At 34.8% G+C, this 16,619-nt stretch overlaps 1 protein-coding gene across 5 annotated transcripts in view; it reads left to right on the plus strand.

Moving 5' to 3' along the window:
* Positions 1-16,619, plus strand: part of LOC111154016 (mitogen-activated protein kinase 10) — a 582,803-nt gene that overhangs the window by 434,572 nt on the left and 131,612 nt on the right. For 4 of the 5 annotated variants that reach the window (XM_022513381.1, XM_022513374.1, XM_022513389.1 and 1 more), the window contains one exon: positions 15,396-15,565. In XM_022513381.1, the coding sequence (XP_022369089.1) occupies positions 15,444-15,565 (122 nt within the window). In that variant the 5' untranslated portion in view covers positions 15,396-15,443. Of the gene's footprint in view, positions 1-15,395; positions 15,566-16,619 lie in introns of those variants that run through there. The other variant, XM_022513396.1, reaches the window with a different exon arrangement.

A 16,619-nucleotide genomic window follows, 5' to 3' on the forward strand; every position in this document is an offset into this window, starting at 1 on the left:
TTAAGATTTTATTTATTTGACAGAGAGAGATCACAAGTGGGCAGAGAGGCAAGCAGAGAGAGAGAGAGAGAGAGAGAGAGGAGGAAGCAGGCTCCCTGCAGAGCAGAGAGCCCGATGTGGGACTCTATCCCAGGACCCCGAGATCATGACCTGAGCTGAAGGCACAGGCTTAACCCACTGAGCCACCCAGGTGCCCCGACTGTGTGCTATTTCATTAGCTGCCATGAGCCTATCCATTTACTGAGGGCATTAATACTTAAAAACAAACCACAACGAAACAAAAAACTAATTCATGTTTTATATACCTCAAGTTTAAATCTGAACTTCAAAAATTCTCAGTAAAAAAGATCTCAAAACTTATGCTATATTTTTTAATCCAGAGTCTTTTTGTAGGTTGAAGTTATTTTTTAAAATCAGCTCCCAACATTTGGGTACAGACGCAGAATGTCTATTTCTAGTAAGGCTTCTTTGAAAGCAAGGGAAGAAAGAGAAGTGAAGCATGAACTTTATTAGTAACTGAATTTTTTTTGCTTACTATGAGCTTTGGTATCTAGATACATGCAAATTCAATAACTTAAAAATCTAAAAATATTACAGTAAGCAGAATGTTGCTGGTCATGACTAAGACCATTTTATATACTTTCCATGTAAAATTTTTATTTGATAATGTTTAATTTATTTATTTTCTCTTCTGTAGCTCTGTGCCTGATTTACTGTTCTAGCAATTTAGAGAAAAGAATGTATTCATTTTTAGAGGCAGAAATTTCTACTGGGTTTCACTTTCAAACTATGTTTTTCAGAAACTTCTTATTTCATGAGACATCTCACACGTTCTTGGTATGCTATAGTGTTTACCCTGATCACCAGGAGAGTTAGGTTGCTCCCAGCTTCTTGCCAGACAGACAATGCACAAAGATATATGATCAAGTATACTCAGATTCCAACTCTCTTGAGTCTTAATCTGTGGCTTTTTATATTATGTTTATATTTCTAATTTTTCCAGTTCTTATCAATAAGAAGTTATAGAAAATATAGAGAACAAACTTTCCCGGATAGTTTTTTATCAAAAGGAAATATGTGTATTATTTGTAATGGTGTTGACCTTATTTTTTAGTTGAATTACTTGAAGAACACAGGAGTCATTGAATTTTTTAGCTACTCCTATTAAATTTTTAAAAAATATTCCAGTAGGCAGATTTGCAGGCAAGATTATATTCTGGGGAGAAATTTGTCTTTGTAATATTAGACAGTAAAGAATAATCTTTAGTTTGGACTTGTATGAATCCTTTACAAAAATATAGACTGACAAGGAATTGAAAAGTGCACACACTCTCTCAGTCCCCCTGAAAAACAGGTGAGCCTTCTTAGCTTTCTTTTCTCAATTGAACAGAGAATTGCAGAGCTGTTTAATTTCACTTTCCCACATTGAAAAAAAAATCTGTTTAAAGGGCTACTTTTGGAACTCTGTGGTACTGAACAGATGAGTCAAGATTTTAGCCAAGGAATTCATACACACAGAAATGCTTGTTAGAAACCGCATGCATGTCCATGGGTACGTACAGCATTTATCACATCCTGACGTACATTACCATTAGGTGTGCAGGTTGTGTTTTTCCCTCTCCATGGGGACTGACTGCCTCAGGGACAGGACAAGGGCATCCTCATCTTTGATTTCCAAGTCCAGAAATCTACCTTAATTCCGTTACTGTGCAATAAATATCTTTTGAATAAAAGAGGGTAAATAAAAACTTAATAGAGAAACACCACTTCCCTAGTAGACATTTGTTTCCTTGCTTTTCAAAATCAAGTCAATTTTTCAACATCTTAACATTTTATAAGTGTACATTAATGGACTTAATTGTATTTTGGTTATTTTGCTATTACAAATCAGTGTTAACCTAACAATTATCTAAACATTATTAACTTGTCCTTTCTAAATGTTTATTGATGTTTGAGTTGGTTATGAATCATTTAAAATGATTTCTTAATTTCCGATTTTCACAGAGGGTTCAATCAATGAATCAAGAATTATAAATATAAGTAGAACTAGGAATAAAGAGACTGAGCCCATTGAGGTTCTTTTTGGCTATGAAACAGAAACTCTTTCTGCCTCCTTACATTTTCTATGAAAGGAGATAGCTATGTGTTGACAGATTGATTCCACCATTTATGTATTCAATACGTCTTTACTAAGTACCTATAATATAAAGCTGCATCTTGTAAAAACTAGGGGTACAAAGAACACAGTGTCTAAAGCACGACGGAGAGTGGCTGAGCTTCTAATCTTGAAACCTATTCCTCTTTCAGTTAAAGAACGCAGCAACAACTATGTGTTAAACAAGGAGTCAGAAAAAAAGCCTAACCTCAATAGTTACCAAAGAAGAGTTTATTTTACCTCATTTAATCTTCACATCACTATTATCAAAGGCATAATCCAATTGTGTTTTATTCTGGACTTGGAAATCTCAGCTATTTTACTAGAAGGTCTTTCCCTGGTCTCATTATGAACTTTTTGAAATCTGTTGGTGTACAGTGTTTTAACAGAAGCAAGTAGCAGTCAAATATAATGGGAACTTACACACTACAATTAAATGCAAAAAAAGCCCAAGATTTATTGGTCCCCAGTAGGAAAAAAGAACACTCTTATATGAATTCCAAAGCATGTTTGTGATATATAAAGTCTAAAATATTACTGAGGATGTGACGAAAATAGTCTCATTTTGAAGTTATTGTCAAATTGTTCTTCAGTGTCTTTAGAGTTCTTACTATTTTTTGGTTTAATCCTTATGAGATAAGATAGCCAAGACTGACCATGTTGAATTTTTTCCTAGTTAAGATAGTGTTTTTTTTTTTAAATAGACATAAAACATTACAGATGACTTGTCTAGTTGATTGAATTTGATTTTATTACTCAAATGTCTGGATAATAAAGCACTATGTGTATACATGGAATAATTTCCTTAGCCACTGATGATGGCTATTCTAAATAGATGAAAACTTACTCTTATAGCAAATTTGCCAATCACTTCTGATTTATTATTTTTTAGTGTTCAGATGTTTTCCTCTTTTGATCTTTAGAAATTTCAGGATTTTAGCAAATATTTTATGGACTGCATTCACTTTTTAGAGGTTTTTATAGACTTGGAAATAAATAAACCAGGGAACTCCTAAAGATAGGTATTCTAGAATGCCCATGGAATGGTTTAGTTTTAAGTGATACGTTCAGATCACAGTACCTAGGACATTTAAAATACATTAAACATGATGCCAGGGTTATATGGTTTAAAAATTTTTTTCTTTGCTTTTAAAACATACTGAATTTAACGTAACTTGATTTGCTCAACTTTATCTCATTTGATGGGTCTATGGGTTTCTGCTTCAAAGACAATGAAACTATCTGGTCAAAATTTTTACACTTAAAATTGGATGGCTATCTTAGATGGGAAGACTTTTATACCAACATTAGAGGAAAAGAGCAACAAAGGAAAATATATTCTGATGGGGCAAGGCAAAGGAAAACCTGTGTAATGTAACAGGGAAACTGAAAACCACTTTTGCTGGTCTGTGAAAAGCATTGGTTGTATATTTTAGATTTGAGGGGGATTGTCTGCCACCTCAAAACACCAACTTAGACATTGACTTCCATATAAATATGGCTTAAGGAAATCAGTAGATTGAACCTGAATATATTTGAAGTTCTGGGTATTTCGTAAACAAATAGCTATGATTTTGAGGTATAAACTGATAAACCTTTCCTTTATTATATTAGTTTTTCATGTAATAGGGAAAGAAAATATTTACCTTAGTTTTTCCTTTTTTTAAAGATTTTTTATTTATTTACTAGAGAGAGCGAGCAAGAGACAAGCAGTTGGAGTGGCAGGCTGAGGGAGAGGGAGAAGCTGGTTCCCAATGTGAGACCTGATCTCAAGACCTTGGGGTCATGACCTGAGGTGAAGGCAGCTGTTTAACTGACTGAGCCACCCAGGCATCCCTTAGTTTCTTCTTTTAAGGGGTTTCTTCTCCTGTGTGTTATTCGAGGAAGCCCAACTCTGATTTTCTTCTATATCTTATACATTGCATTTAATTTTGCATACCTTAAAAAAAATCCCAACATAAATGCTTTAGTGCTTGGACTGTCCAGGTAAATTATTAAAGACATAGCAAACATTATTGTAAAAACATGGTACATCTTGAATCACAAAATAAATCACTAAGATATCTACACTATCAGGATAACTAACAATTCTATTTTTATGAATGAGTATTTCATGATGTTTGAAAATAGTTTTTTTCATATGCCCACACATGACAATGGCTGCAGCGAATTTCAAAAGAGTAAATTTAATGTTGTATTTGTGTCTTATACCTTGGGCAGGTTTTTTTGCCTAATGATTTATTAAATAACTATTTGAGTTAATGAGTAGATTCAGTTAGGCTACAAAGATTAACAAAAAAATGTAAAGGTCTTAAGATTTGGTTCTGGAATGATGAACTTTTCTATATTGTTTGATTGTGGGTATGTCTTTGGTTTTCTTGAGGCACAAAAGAGTTTGAACTGACTTCTTTTTGAATGATCTTAGTACAAATAAAAATGTAGCTTAGTACTACAAGTTCAGTTATGGTTGAGGTATTAATCAAATTTAAATGAAGTTATTGCCTACATCTTTAAAAATATTTATGCTGTAAATATCACAGAATTATCTGTGGTTTTCAGTGAATGGTAAATCATGCTTAATATGTGGTTTCTATTTTGATCTATATAGTATTCTTAAGTAATCAACTAATACCATAAATGCACTATTTTAATTCTATGTGAGACTTTGGAAAATGCATTAAGTGATAATTTTACTTTTTGGTACAGGTATTATCTGAGATTGGGGTACATGATAAACAAAGGCTGAATTTTTCAGTAGGTTAAGAAGAATAATGTTAACTTAGGTAATGAGTTCTAAAACCAGTTCCAAATTTAGAATGTGTCATTCAACTCTTCTGTTCATCTTCTCTAAAGGTGAATATTTATTTGGTTATATATTCTATACATCTCTAAATTATTCTAAAAAAGATTAAGGCAGGGGCGCCTGGGTGGCTCAGTGGGTTAAGCCGCTGCCTTCGGCTCAGGTCATGATCTCAGGGTCCTGGGATCGAGTCCCACATCGGGCTCTCTGCTCAGCGGGGGACCTGCGTCCCTCTCTCTCTCTCTCTGCCTGCCTCTCCATCTACTTGTGATCTCTCTCTGTCAAATAAATTAAAAAAAAAAAAAGATTAAGGCAGTTACAAAAGTGCATATCCAAAGAGATGAAAACCCAGACTTCAGAGAACACAGAACTGCTAAACTTTGGTACTGATTAGATCTTTTTTATGTTTGTGCAATGACAGAATCAATATCATTTGGATTTAAGAATACTGCTCTTTGCACTGGGTATTATATAAGACTAATGAATCACAGACTTGTACCCCTGAAACAAATAATACATTATATGTTAATTATTGAATTTAAATTAAAAAAGAAAAGGATAAAAAAAGAACACTGCTCTTTGTTGTACATATGAAAACAAAGTTCTAGTGTCCATTTTAAATGTATCGTTTGATAAGTTCTAATTTCCTCTTCTAAAAATACAAAAATTGTTTTATAGATAAGTCAGTGAAATTTTGATAACTTGTGAACATTTTGATTCCTAAGTGACTTTTACTTCCTTATGAGGGAATATAGCCTCTTACTCCTACCCTGAGAAAGAATTTCTTTAAAAATGAACTCTTATTTATTAGCCTGGAAAATTTTTCCTGTCTTGATTCTATAATACCTCTTATTATTGCTATTTTAGAATTTTTTTTTTTATTGTAGACAAACTGGAAATATGTAAATAAGAAATGTAGAATTCAGTGTGATTTGTTCTGTAGGTTAGATCATTGTGATAATGAAGCCAGCATTCCAGGTTTGATCCTGTAAGGAAGAATTTAATATTAAACTCTTTGAGGGCAGGAACTTTCTATTCTTGGTGCCTGGAACATTGCCTGACACAATTGTAAGACCAAAATAAATATTTGTTGAATGAAAAACATACCCCAGTAATAGGTAGACCTCAAGTCTCAGTGACTTATCAGAGCAAAGGTTATTTCTTCTAATACAAACTATAGTATAGGTTAACGAGGGTGACTCAGGAATTTTGGTTTCTGCCACCTTGTGACTCAGGAATTTAGGTTCTTGCCATCTCGTGCTGTGTCAACTAAGACACCAGATTGTGGGGGCGCCTGGGTGGCTCAGTGGGTTAAGCCTCTGCCTTCGGCTCAGGTCATGATCCCAGGGTCCTGGGATCGAGCCCCACATCGGGCTCTCTGCTCAGCGGGGAGCCTGCTTCCTCCTCTCTCTCTGCCTGCCTCTCTGCCTACTTGTGATCTCTCTCTCTGTGAAATAAATAAATAAGATATTTAAAAAAAAAAAAAAAAAGACACCAGATTGTGGAAAGAGATGGATTGTGGTGGCACATGCCCTAAATGCCCCTGCATTGGCTAACACCTGCCATTTCTACTGTGGTTCATGGGGCAGAACTCATCACATGGCGCTAATAGAACTGCAGGGCAAGGCTGGGAAATGTGGTATAGCCCATGAATATTCATGGAATATGATTTTTCCCACAAACAAAAATACAGAAAATATTTTATTACCTGACCATTCTGAACCCTGTTGGTTAAACATTAACTGTATAGCAATATCATAGTGTCTTTGGATGACCCTACAGTTCAAGCCAACTTTTTGTTAATAACATTCTTAAATTGCTACTTAGCTACGTGTTTTTAAATGTTATCTAACTTCTCAATAATACTAATTATAGTAGTAGTAATAATGATAATAATAATCAACTTTGTTGAGGGTTTTTTAATAAGCTTATACCACACTGAGAGTTTTACATACACTATCTCATTTAACCTTCTCACTAATGAAAAGAAGTAGATTATTGCTGTCATTCCATAAAAAAGTACACTGACGGTAAGATTTTAAAAAGTTTAACCAACACCTGATAGTCAGGATTTTAAGATAAAAGCTAGATTTTTATCCTTCCTAAAGTTCTTAGTCTAGGATTTCTCAATTGCAAAATGAGAATATTAAGTCTTATGTGAAGTGTTTTATTATAACCCAGCACAGTGTCTGGTCCTGACACCAGCTTGGTGCATAGCAGGCATTGAAGCAGTATTAGTTTTCTTCCTTCACATACAGATAACAAGAGGCAGAAGCCAGGCCTGCTCTATTATTGATTACTGTTTTGTGCTTTTTCACGTCATTGAAAATAATGGTTAAACATAATTTAAGTCTTAAAGTTTTACTTCATTATTGATTTGTTATACACCATTGATTCCACAGAGTACCCATCTCTGGGCAACCAATATAAAAGTCATATACATTTCAGGCTTTAGTCATCCTTAGAGAGTAATGCTTTAGGAAACAGAGTGGAGAAAATATGCTCTTGACAGAACAAAATTGAGTCCTAAATATCCTTAAGTATTGTTGTCTCAAATCTCCTCCTTTAAAACTCAAATGTAAATAATTTGATTCCGACTCAAAAATGGATTAAATACATGCTTCTTTGCCATAACAAATGGAATAAGAGGCATGGTTTCTGCTTTCTGCAACAGTTGGAGTAGCATCATGAAGCAAATCAATATGCTGGTCATAACTATGAGAACGAATAGCTCAATATCATTTGTGCCTAAAGCACAATCATCACTTTTTGGCAGATACTTTCAGTATCCAAATGACAATACTAAAATAATATCCAACAGACTGACCAGTTAATTTTCTGGAGATGCATTTTGTAGCAAATTTATCTTGGCTATTCTGTTGAGATAGATCAGTGTTATATCCATAACATCTTTGAAAGTGCATGGCAAACAGTAGGTGATCAATATATATTTAGCAAATGAATGAAATCAGACCCTTTAAATTTCTAGGCAGTTCTGAAAGTCTGGCTTTTCCTCACCAACACTATCTATTTCAACCCTGAATTATGTAATGTTCAGTTAAATTCAGACTCTGGGATAAATCAATTGATAAATATAAGAGAAGGGAATGCTATTACTTCATTTGGTTGATTTTTCTAAGCCCTATTCCTTTTTTTTTTTTTTTTAAGATTTTATTTATTTTTTAGACACAGAGAGATCACAAGTAGGCAGAGCAGCAGGCAGAGAGAGAGGGGGAAGCAGGCTCCCTGCTGGGCAGAGAGCCCGATGTGGGGCTCGATTGCAGGACCCTGAGATCATGACTTGAGCCGAAGGCAGTGGCTTAACCCACTGAGCTGCCCAGGTGTCCTCTAAGCCCTATTCCTATAGCTCACCTTATCTTAAGAAAATCATATCATTGTTCTAAATTATTTTAGCTGACCTAGTGAATGGTTTAGTTAAAAAAAAAAAGAGCCCGTGTTTTGGAGTTGAATGAACTTCAGTTCATATTAATTGACATCACTAATTAATAGTTCCAAGACTGTGAGCCAACTAACAGCTCTGTATGCCACTTTCCTCACCTGTCATCAGTGTTAAATACAGTATTTAACAGAATATAAAGTTCACCTTTAGTAGGTAAGCAATTAAGACCGCTTCACTTTTCTTTCTCCCCTTGAATTATTGAGAACTGATTTCATATAAATATATAAATCATATGAAATGTATTTTTATGTCTTTGATTAAAAATATATCAACTGCCTGATGTTTGATTCCCAGAGTTATTATATAAAGAACTATTGAATATATTCTTCCTGAAGTTAAGTGCTAGAGAAATTTTATCTTTCCTGTGAACTGGTATGATATATTCTATGGGATTAATGAATCAAAACTTGCCACTCATTGTGTTTTGTTGTTGTTGTCATTATTTTTTTCTTTTGGCTTGGTGGAAGAATGACACTTTTGTGCTCAAGGCAATAGATATTCATAACTTAAGCCTTCTGGTAAAACTGTCATCTCCCAGTCTGCTTTGTTTGAGATCTGTTCCTAAACCTGGATTTAATGTTTCATTGTTCCCCTATCTTTGATGATGTTCTGCACAAATCAGAATATAAATAACAAATGAATGAAAGAATAAAACGACTTACTCAAGGTTTCACAGCTGTTAAGTACAGAAATAATCCAGACGTGGTGCTATTTTCAGCTATATCATTCAAGAGGAACTAATGAAGCTTAACCTCTAAAAATTTCTAAACCTTAATGTCTCCTGCTAGGGAACTGACTAGCAGTAACATAGAACAGTCATGTACAAATGAAAATGGGGAGGGAGTACTTGTGGCATATAGGTTATTAAGTTTGAGAATAATGCAGTCAAGGTTTTGGACACCTTCAGGATAAGATCAGTAATGTAGGATGTTTTTATTCTCAGAACTCCATAGCTATAGGCTAGCAGCTAACTGGTTATGGGGACTCTTTGCACAAAGCACTTTCTTACTGGTCTACAGAACATAAAGTCTTTTCACAGAACAGATTATATTCAGACTTCCTCTCTAATAAACTGCCTACCAGCCAGCAACAATAACAGCTTCCTTTAATTTAGCTTTAAAAATTTTGGCAGTTGGGGACAGGGAGGAAATTGATTTGCTTTGAATTTTTGCAAAAAAATTCTCTTATATCCACACAGAAATAATTATTGATTCATTTCAACACAAGATTAATATTCAGTAATGAGTTACTTTAAAAAATAATGTGAATCAATAATAAAAGAAACTATTCCAAACCTATAATTATTTTGATATTGATTTTCATAAGTTACCACTGTGGTGATTTATAATTTTTAATATAATATGTCTTATTATAATTAACATAATTAATTAACATAATTAACTTCTTCTCTGGAAAGAGACTTTCCATTGGTGAGCATTTATGAATACCTTTGGGTTTTAGTATAAATTCAATATAAATTGATGATAGAATGTTTATTTTCATGAACTAATCGAGAAAACATTAATTGGATACTATATTACACCTGTGAGAGAGGGAAACACTCCCCTGGGAATATGATGTCTGGGCCAGCTAATGAGGTGCTGATACCAAAGAGAGTCACCGTGAAATTTTTGATTCTATATCTTTTGTTTGCTTGGTTTGACCTGCATTTACTTCCAGTTTTGGTCTCTCTAGCTCTCTTTAAATGTCTTTTACATCTACTATTTTCTAAAATAGTGGTTCTCTTAAGTGTAGAACTTGTTAGCAATATGAACCTTGGCCTTACCCTAATCCTGTTGAATCAGAAACTTTTCAGTGGGGCTAGCAATCTATTTTTTACAAGCTCCTCAGGTAGTTCTGATCCATTTTAAAACTTCAGAATCTGTACCTCACACTATAGGCAAGTCATTCCTTCCCAGTGTGAGGGCTTGATTCTTCCCTTTTTGGGTTTAGCTCAACAGTTCTGTGACCTGAACTAAGAATATGCTAAAACACATAACTGGAGAAAAATCTTTCTAGCATTGATAACTTTTTTATAGTATACTTAATGGCATACTTTCATAGGAACATATTACAGGAAGAAGTTTATATTTGAACTTTATAATCATGACAAGGAAGACTACATGGAAATTGAGAATAAAATATACTGTAGTAAATATGTTCTGAGCTTTTTGAAATTCAATTTGTTTTTGTAAGCTTGGGGCACAGATGAGATCTGGGAGAAGCTTTTCAACACAACATATTTGCCATCAAATTTTTGGTTACAGCATCAATCCAAGAAAATTGCCAATGCTGTTTTCTCTGTGTCTTACTGTTTAATAATTAAAATACCTTTTCCCATGGGATGCCCAGGTGACTCAGTCAGTTAAGCGTCCAGCTCTTGATTTTGGCTCAGGTCCTGATCTCAGGGTCATGAGATCAAGTCTGCATCAGGCTTCACCTGGCATGGAGACTGCTTAGAATTCTCTCTCTCCCTTTCCCTCTGCCTCTCCCCACCCCACTCATGCTCTCTGCCCACCCCCCAACAAAAATTAAACAAATTAAAAAAAAATAAAATAACCTTTTCCCAATTATGTGACATACTATGAAGGATGTTTTCTAACTTTTAGATTTTATGTAAAGTTTAATTCAAAACTAGGTATGAAAAGGATACTTGAAATTTGTGTGTGTGTGTGTGTGTGTATAAGTGTGAATTCACAAACTTTATAATGATGATTTTCAATGTTATTGTGAGATATTACAATGGAGATAAAAGATCACTAAGTAATTTTTATTTTAGAAAATGTGTCAAGTCATTAGATATTTCATTTGAATACCTTTTTTGTCACTTTTTGACTGGGAATTCTCTTACTGAGAGTTTCCTGCTGGTATAAACTCTAGGATTGTTTTAACCAATTCTATCAAACTACTAAGTCCAAATATAGCTTCCCCCATTGTATGAAAAGTTCTGTTATAGGGATGCACTGACAAAAACTACTGGACACTTCTCAGCAGTGTGAACAATTGCTGAGATGCAATGATACACTTACTCCATTAAAGCACCTGGCCAACTGTTAACCTGTCTCAATACTGAGATTTCTTAAGTCCTTGAGTCTGGGGCGGTGGGACTCTTTCAAATACTTGAATCTGGGGTGAGGAGTAATCCTTGTCCTAACTAGGACTCTGATTTCCACTTCGGGTGCACCGTGAACGATGGAATTCGGCAATCCATAAAGACACAAAATGTGTTCCCGGGTATAGATGCAGAAATAATCATTTTACTTTTCACATATGTCAGTCAGAGGTATAAGTTCTGTTTCACAGTCTTCCAGTGATCCTTCCCCTATAATGTACCATTCTCAACATTCATCAGCATACTTAGAGGGCTTACTGGAACCAGATTATTGGGGCTTACCTACAGAGTTTCTGATTCAATAGGTATGGGATAGGAGTGAGCATCAGCATTTCTAACAGGTTTCCAGGGCATGCTGATGCTGATGCTCCAGAAAGGACACCAGGAGAACGATTGCTTTGATCTGACTTTCTCAGTCAGATTCTCAAATCTTCAATCAGAACCTCCTGGATTGCCTAGGAATCTTCAGATCATCACGACCTATGATGATGACCTAAATCCAAATCTCCAGGGCAGTGTGATAATGATTTGCCTTTTGTCAAGCTCCTTAGGTGTTCCAGGTATACATCTACATTTGAGAAGCAGTTCCGGGGAGGGCCAGGGATACCGTTAGCCGGAGAAAACACGATCATGTCTCCTCTCAAACATTGCCAGTGTTATACCCATGGATTGGCATCTAGTAGTTGTTTTATATATAGTAAATGAATTAATGAAAATGAATGAATGCAAGCAATCAGTTGATATTCCTTTTTGTTTCCAGCACTTATTCTTTATTCTACTATAGAATATATCATCCATATTTCAACTACTTGTTTACTTGACTGCCTCCATCTAGACAGACACCTTATCTTTTTGTTGTATCTCCAGGGCCAAACCCAGCATCTGGCACCTAATATGTATATTATCAGTATTTGTTAGAGTAAATGATTGTAAATGTTGAGTAGAATATCTCTTCGGGTTGGTCTGAAAAAGATGTGTGAATTGTTAAATTCCCTTGATTTCTTTGAATATACATTAAAATGTAGGAAGAGGAGGGCCAGCACAGTGGATTCAAGTATAATGTGAAGACTGAGACCAAGGCTAGAAAAGCCACAGGCAAGTGTGAAGGAGTAAGGTGGTACCAAGATACAGCATGACGTCAGGGGTCTGGAGCATAAAACATTACATGTTCAGCATATATATGCAGTTGGAACAATGACATTTTTGAGGTGAAGAGAATAAGTGGGGGAACAAAAAGTGGATTATATAGGTTTGATGAAGCTAGTGTGCGCTAAGAATTTTTTGGGTGGTCAGAAATGAGAACATTAAGGGATATAAAAAGAATTAGAACATGGCAGGGGCGCCTGGGTGGCTCAGTGGGTTAAGCCGCTGCTTTCGGCTCAGGTCATGATCTCAGGGTCCTGGGATCAAGTCCCGCATCGGGCTCTCTGCTTGGCAGGGAGCCTGCTTCTCTCTCTCTCTCTCTCTCTCTCTCTCTCTCTCTGCCTGCCTCTCTGTCTACTTGTGATCTCTCTCTGTCAAATCAATAAATAAAATCTTTAAAAAAAAAAAAGAATTAGAACATGGCAAATTAAGTCAGGCACTTCATCCATTCCAAATTACAAATTACAGCCTCCCTGAACAGATTTATAGTTCCCTGTTTTTTTGTTTCTGTTTTTAAGATTTATTTTGAGAGAGAGAGAGCATGCGCATGGTAGAGTAGGGGCTAAGAGAGTCTGAAGTGGACTCTGCTGAGCATGGAGCCTAGGCCGATCTCTGTCTCTCTACCCTAAGATCAGGACCTCAGCAGAAACTAAGAATCCAATGTTCGACCGGCTCTGTCACCCAGGTACCCCTATCCTGTTTTTTAATATAGTCTTTTTTTTTTTTTTAAGATTTATTTATTTATTTATTTGACAGAGAGGGAGAGATCACAAGCAGGCAGAGAGAGAGAGAGGAGGAAGCAGGCTCCCTGCTGAGCAGAGAGCCCGATGTGGGTCTTGATCCCCGAAACCTGGGACCATGACCTGAGCCGAAGGCAGAGGCTTCAACTCTCTGAGCCACCCAGGTGTCCCTTTTTTTTAATAGCCTTGTTTAATTTCCTATTCCATGCTTCCCAGACTTATCTCCTGGATTTCAGTCCTCTCCTTATTGTACTCATAAATCACCTGAATTTTCAGTCTTTTGTCCAAACAACCTAGATTCCTCATCTTTAGTCCATTCTGTTCTTTGAGATCTGTGTGTATTTGTACTGGATTGGCTGCCACCATGTGTCTTCCAGTCATGGGCTGGTGCTGATCACGAACATTTTACTTTAAGTCTGTCTGGGGTTGTAAGGTCCGTGCACTAGATTGGTAAGTTTTGCCACTCAGTCCTTGTAGTCCCCACTGTACTTTCCTTGTTTATATAATTTGGTGCCACCTGGCTCCCTTTCCAAAAGCATGTAGGGACACGTTAGTTTGTACTTCTATTTCAGTTCTTTTTATTTAGAAATGAAATGCCAAAGTATTTCTAAGGACAATGGTTTTATGACCAACCAGAGGTTCAGAGCCTAAGAAGGTCTAAATCTTCTTTCAAATTATGTTAAGAATCACATTTCCAGAAGTAAATGCATATTAAAACCATACAAAGATCTTTTTAGTTTAGATTCTGGACTCAGAACACTAAAGGCAGGGTTGTTTTTTTTTTTTCATTTACTAATTAAAACTTTGGCATAACTCAAAAGTCATGAGGTATGTAAGAAATTATTCATGAATGTCCCACTCATTGCAGGACAACCAGCATTGTTTGATAAGCTGACTAAAAGGCACATCTCCCACCATATGGTATACCAAAACATGCCCACAATTTCCCAAATGCCCAGGAAAGGTTAATGCCACTTCTAAAGAGAACCATTGATTTGAACTATTCCATTTTCAATTTTTGGGATTGGGAAGGAACCCACAGAACATGAATCCTCAAAACCTGAGCAAAATTGGCAAAAAGGAGAAAGGATGACTATTGGGTAGACATCCACTAGTGTGTGCCACAAGAAACAAGCTAGACAATATCATATAAGATTCTTTCTATGTATAAAGTTGGAACTATTTAATGTTACAAAATACAATATAAGTTTATTTATGTGTAAACAATAATCATGCATAATGGATATTTACATTAAGTATATTCATAAATCATGATTCAAAATTTTAAGGACATACTCTTCAATTGGTAAATATAATAGGGAGAAGAACTCTTAAAGATAAACAAAAGATACAAAATCAAGATATTTAAATCTAAGCTTGCAAAGAATAAATAGATGTCATGTAGCATTTTAGAATAATGTTAATTTGGACTAAAATTATTCAATGTTTAATGTAAGATAATAGCATTTTTGGTGTTATTGAGAACAGATGAAGTTAACACTATTTAATTCAATTTACCTAATTAAAAAATTAAACTGCACATTATCTTGTATCTCGTTTCTTTCTGAGAAATGGATATAGATACAATCTCTTATCCTTTCTCCTATGATTTTATAATGGATGACTAGGAATCAACTCTGAAATTTCTAGCCTAGGCAATGGACCCAGTATGTTTAGTACATGTTTGCTTCATAAATAATTAAATGGTTTTAATGAAACATTCAGAAAAGATTATATAGATCTAATGTAAGATTATTTTATTATTAATAGTTTTAATATTGAAAACAAATTTTTCTATGTATTTTTCTGAGTTCATTTACTCCAGATTATCTTACATAGATGAATACATATTTTTTATATGAAATACAGGTTTATGTAATGATGATAGAAGACTATGAATTAGTATATTAAAAGAACATGCTTTTCTATATCTTGCTATCATTCTGTTTGTTCATTTTCTCATGTTTTTGTTGTTCTTTTCACAGGGATTCGATAAACAAGTGGATGTGTCATATATTGCCAAACATTACAACATGAGCAAAAGCAAAGTTGACAACCAATTCTACAGTGTGGAAGTGGGAGACTCAACCTTCACAGTTCTCAAGCGCTACCAGAATTTGAAGCCTATTGGCTCTGGGGCTCAGGGAATAGTTTGGTGAGTGGAATATATATACATATTTATTTATTTATTTATTTATTTATTGAAGTATAATTGACATACAGTGTTTTATTAGTTTCAGGTGTACAACGTATTCAACACTTCTATACATTACTCTGCTCATCATGATAAATGCAGTCACCATCTGTCACCAAATATTACAATCTTATTCACCATATTTTCTATGTTGTACTTTTCATCTCTGTGACTTCTTTATTTTATAACTGGAAGTTTGTGCTTTTAATCCCCTTTATCTGCTTCACCCATCCCCCTGCCAGCCTCCCCTCTGACAACCACCAGTTTGTTCTCTCTATTTAATAATCTGGTTTTTGGTTACTGTTTGTCTCTTTGTTTTGCTTTTTAGATTCCACATGTGAGTAGGATGGTATTTATCTTTCTCTGTCTGACTTATTTCACTTAACTTGTCTTTTTAAAGGCACTAATGCTGTGTTTGCCAACTAGCCACAAATACACACACAGACATAAATAAATAGCATGATTTGAGAATTACAAGCATTATTTGTAATTCATTACCCATTTACTAAAAGTATGTACAACTTTGCTTGTCACTAGTCTTTCTATTCACCAAAAATGTCCATTACACAACCATGGAGAAACAAAGAAAGCCAGAGGTTTTCTACCTGTTGCTAATACATTTAGAAAATTTTATTTGGATGTTTATGAAGGTAAGAAATGAGGGGCTATGTGTTAAGATAACAAGCAAATAAAATTTCCTGCACTCTAAGAAAGTATAAATGATATATCAAGTGTTCCTGTCACTTTTAGAATTCAATATTTAAAATTCAGTTACCTATTAGAAAAAGTGGTATTTAAAAATGTCTGTTGTACATTTCCAAAATGGAAAGATTCTGGGCTCCCTTAGTAACCATTCTCTTATGACATTTTTGAGTAGCAGTCTAAAATGATGACAAATCAAAGCTTGATTACTTGTTATAAAATTCTTACAAAAGTGATGATACCAAATTGATAAGCATTTAGTTTACACAGTTTTAACTTGCAGTGTAGCCATCAAATGTATTTAGTATGAATT

The sequence above is a fragment of the Enhydra lutris genome, unplaced genomic scaffold (genome assembly GCF_002288905.1).
Source record: "Enhydra lutris kenyoni isolate GAN:26980312 unplaced genomic scaffold, ASM228890v2 scaffoldscaffold3, whole genome shotgun sequence".
Classification (NCBI taxonomy): Eukaryota; Metazoa; Chordata; class Mammalia; order Carnivora; family Mustelidae; genus Enhydra; species Enhydra lutris.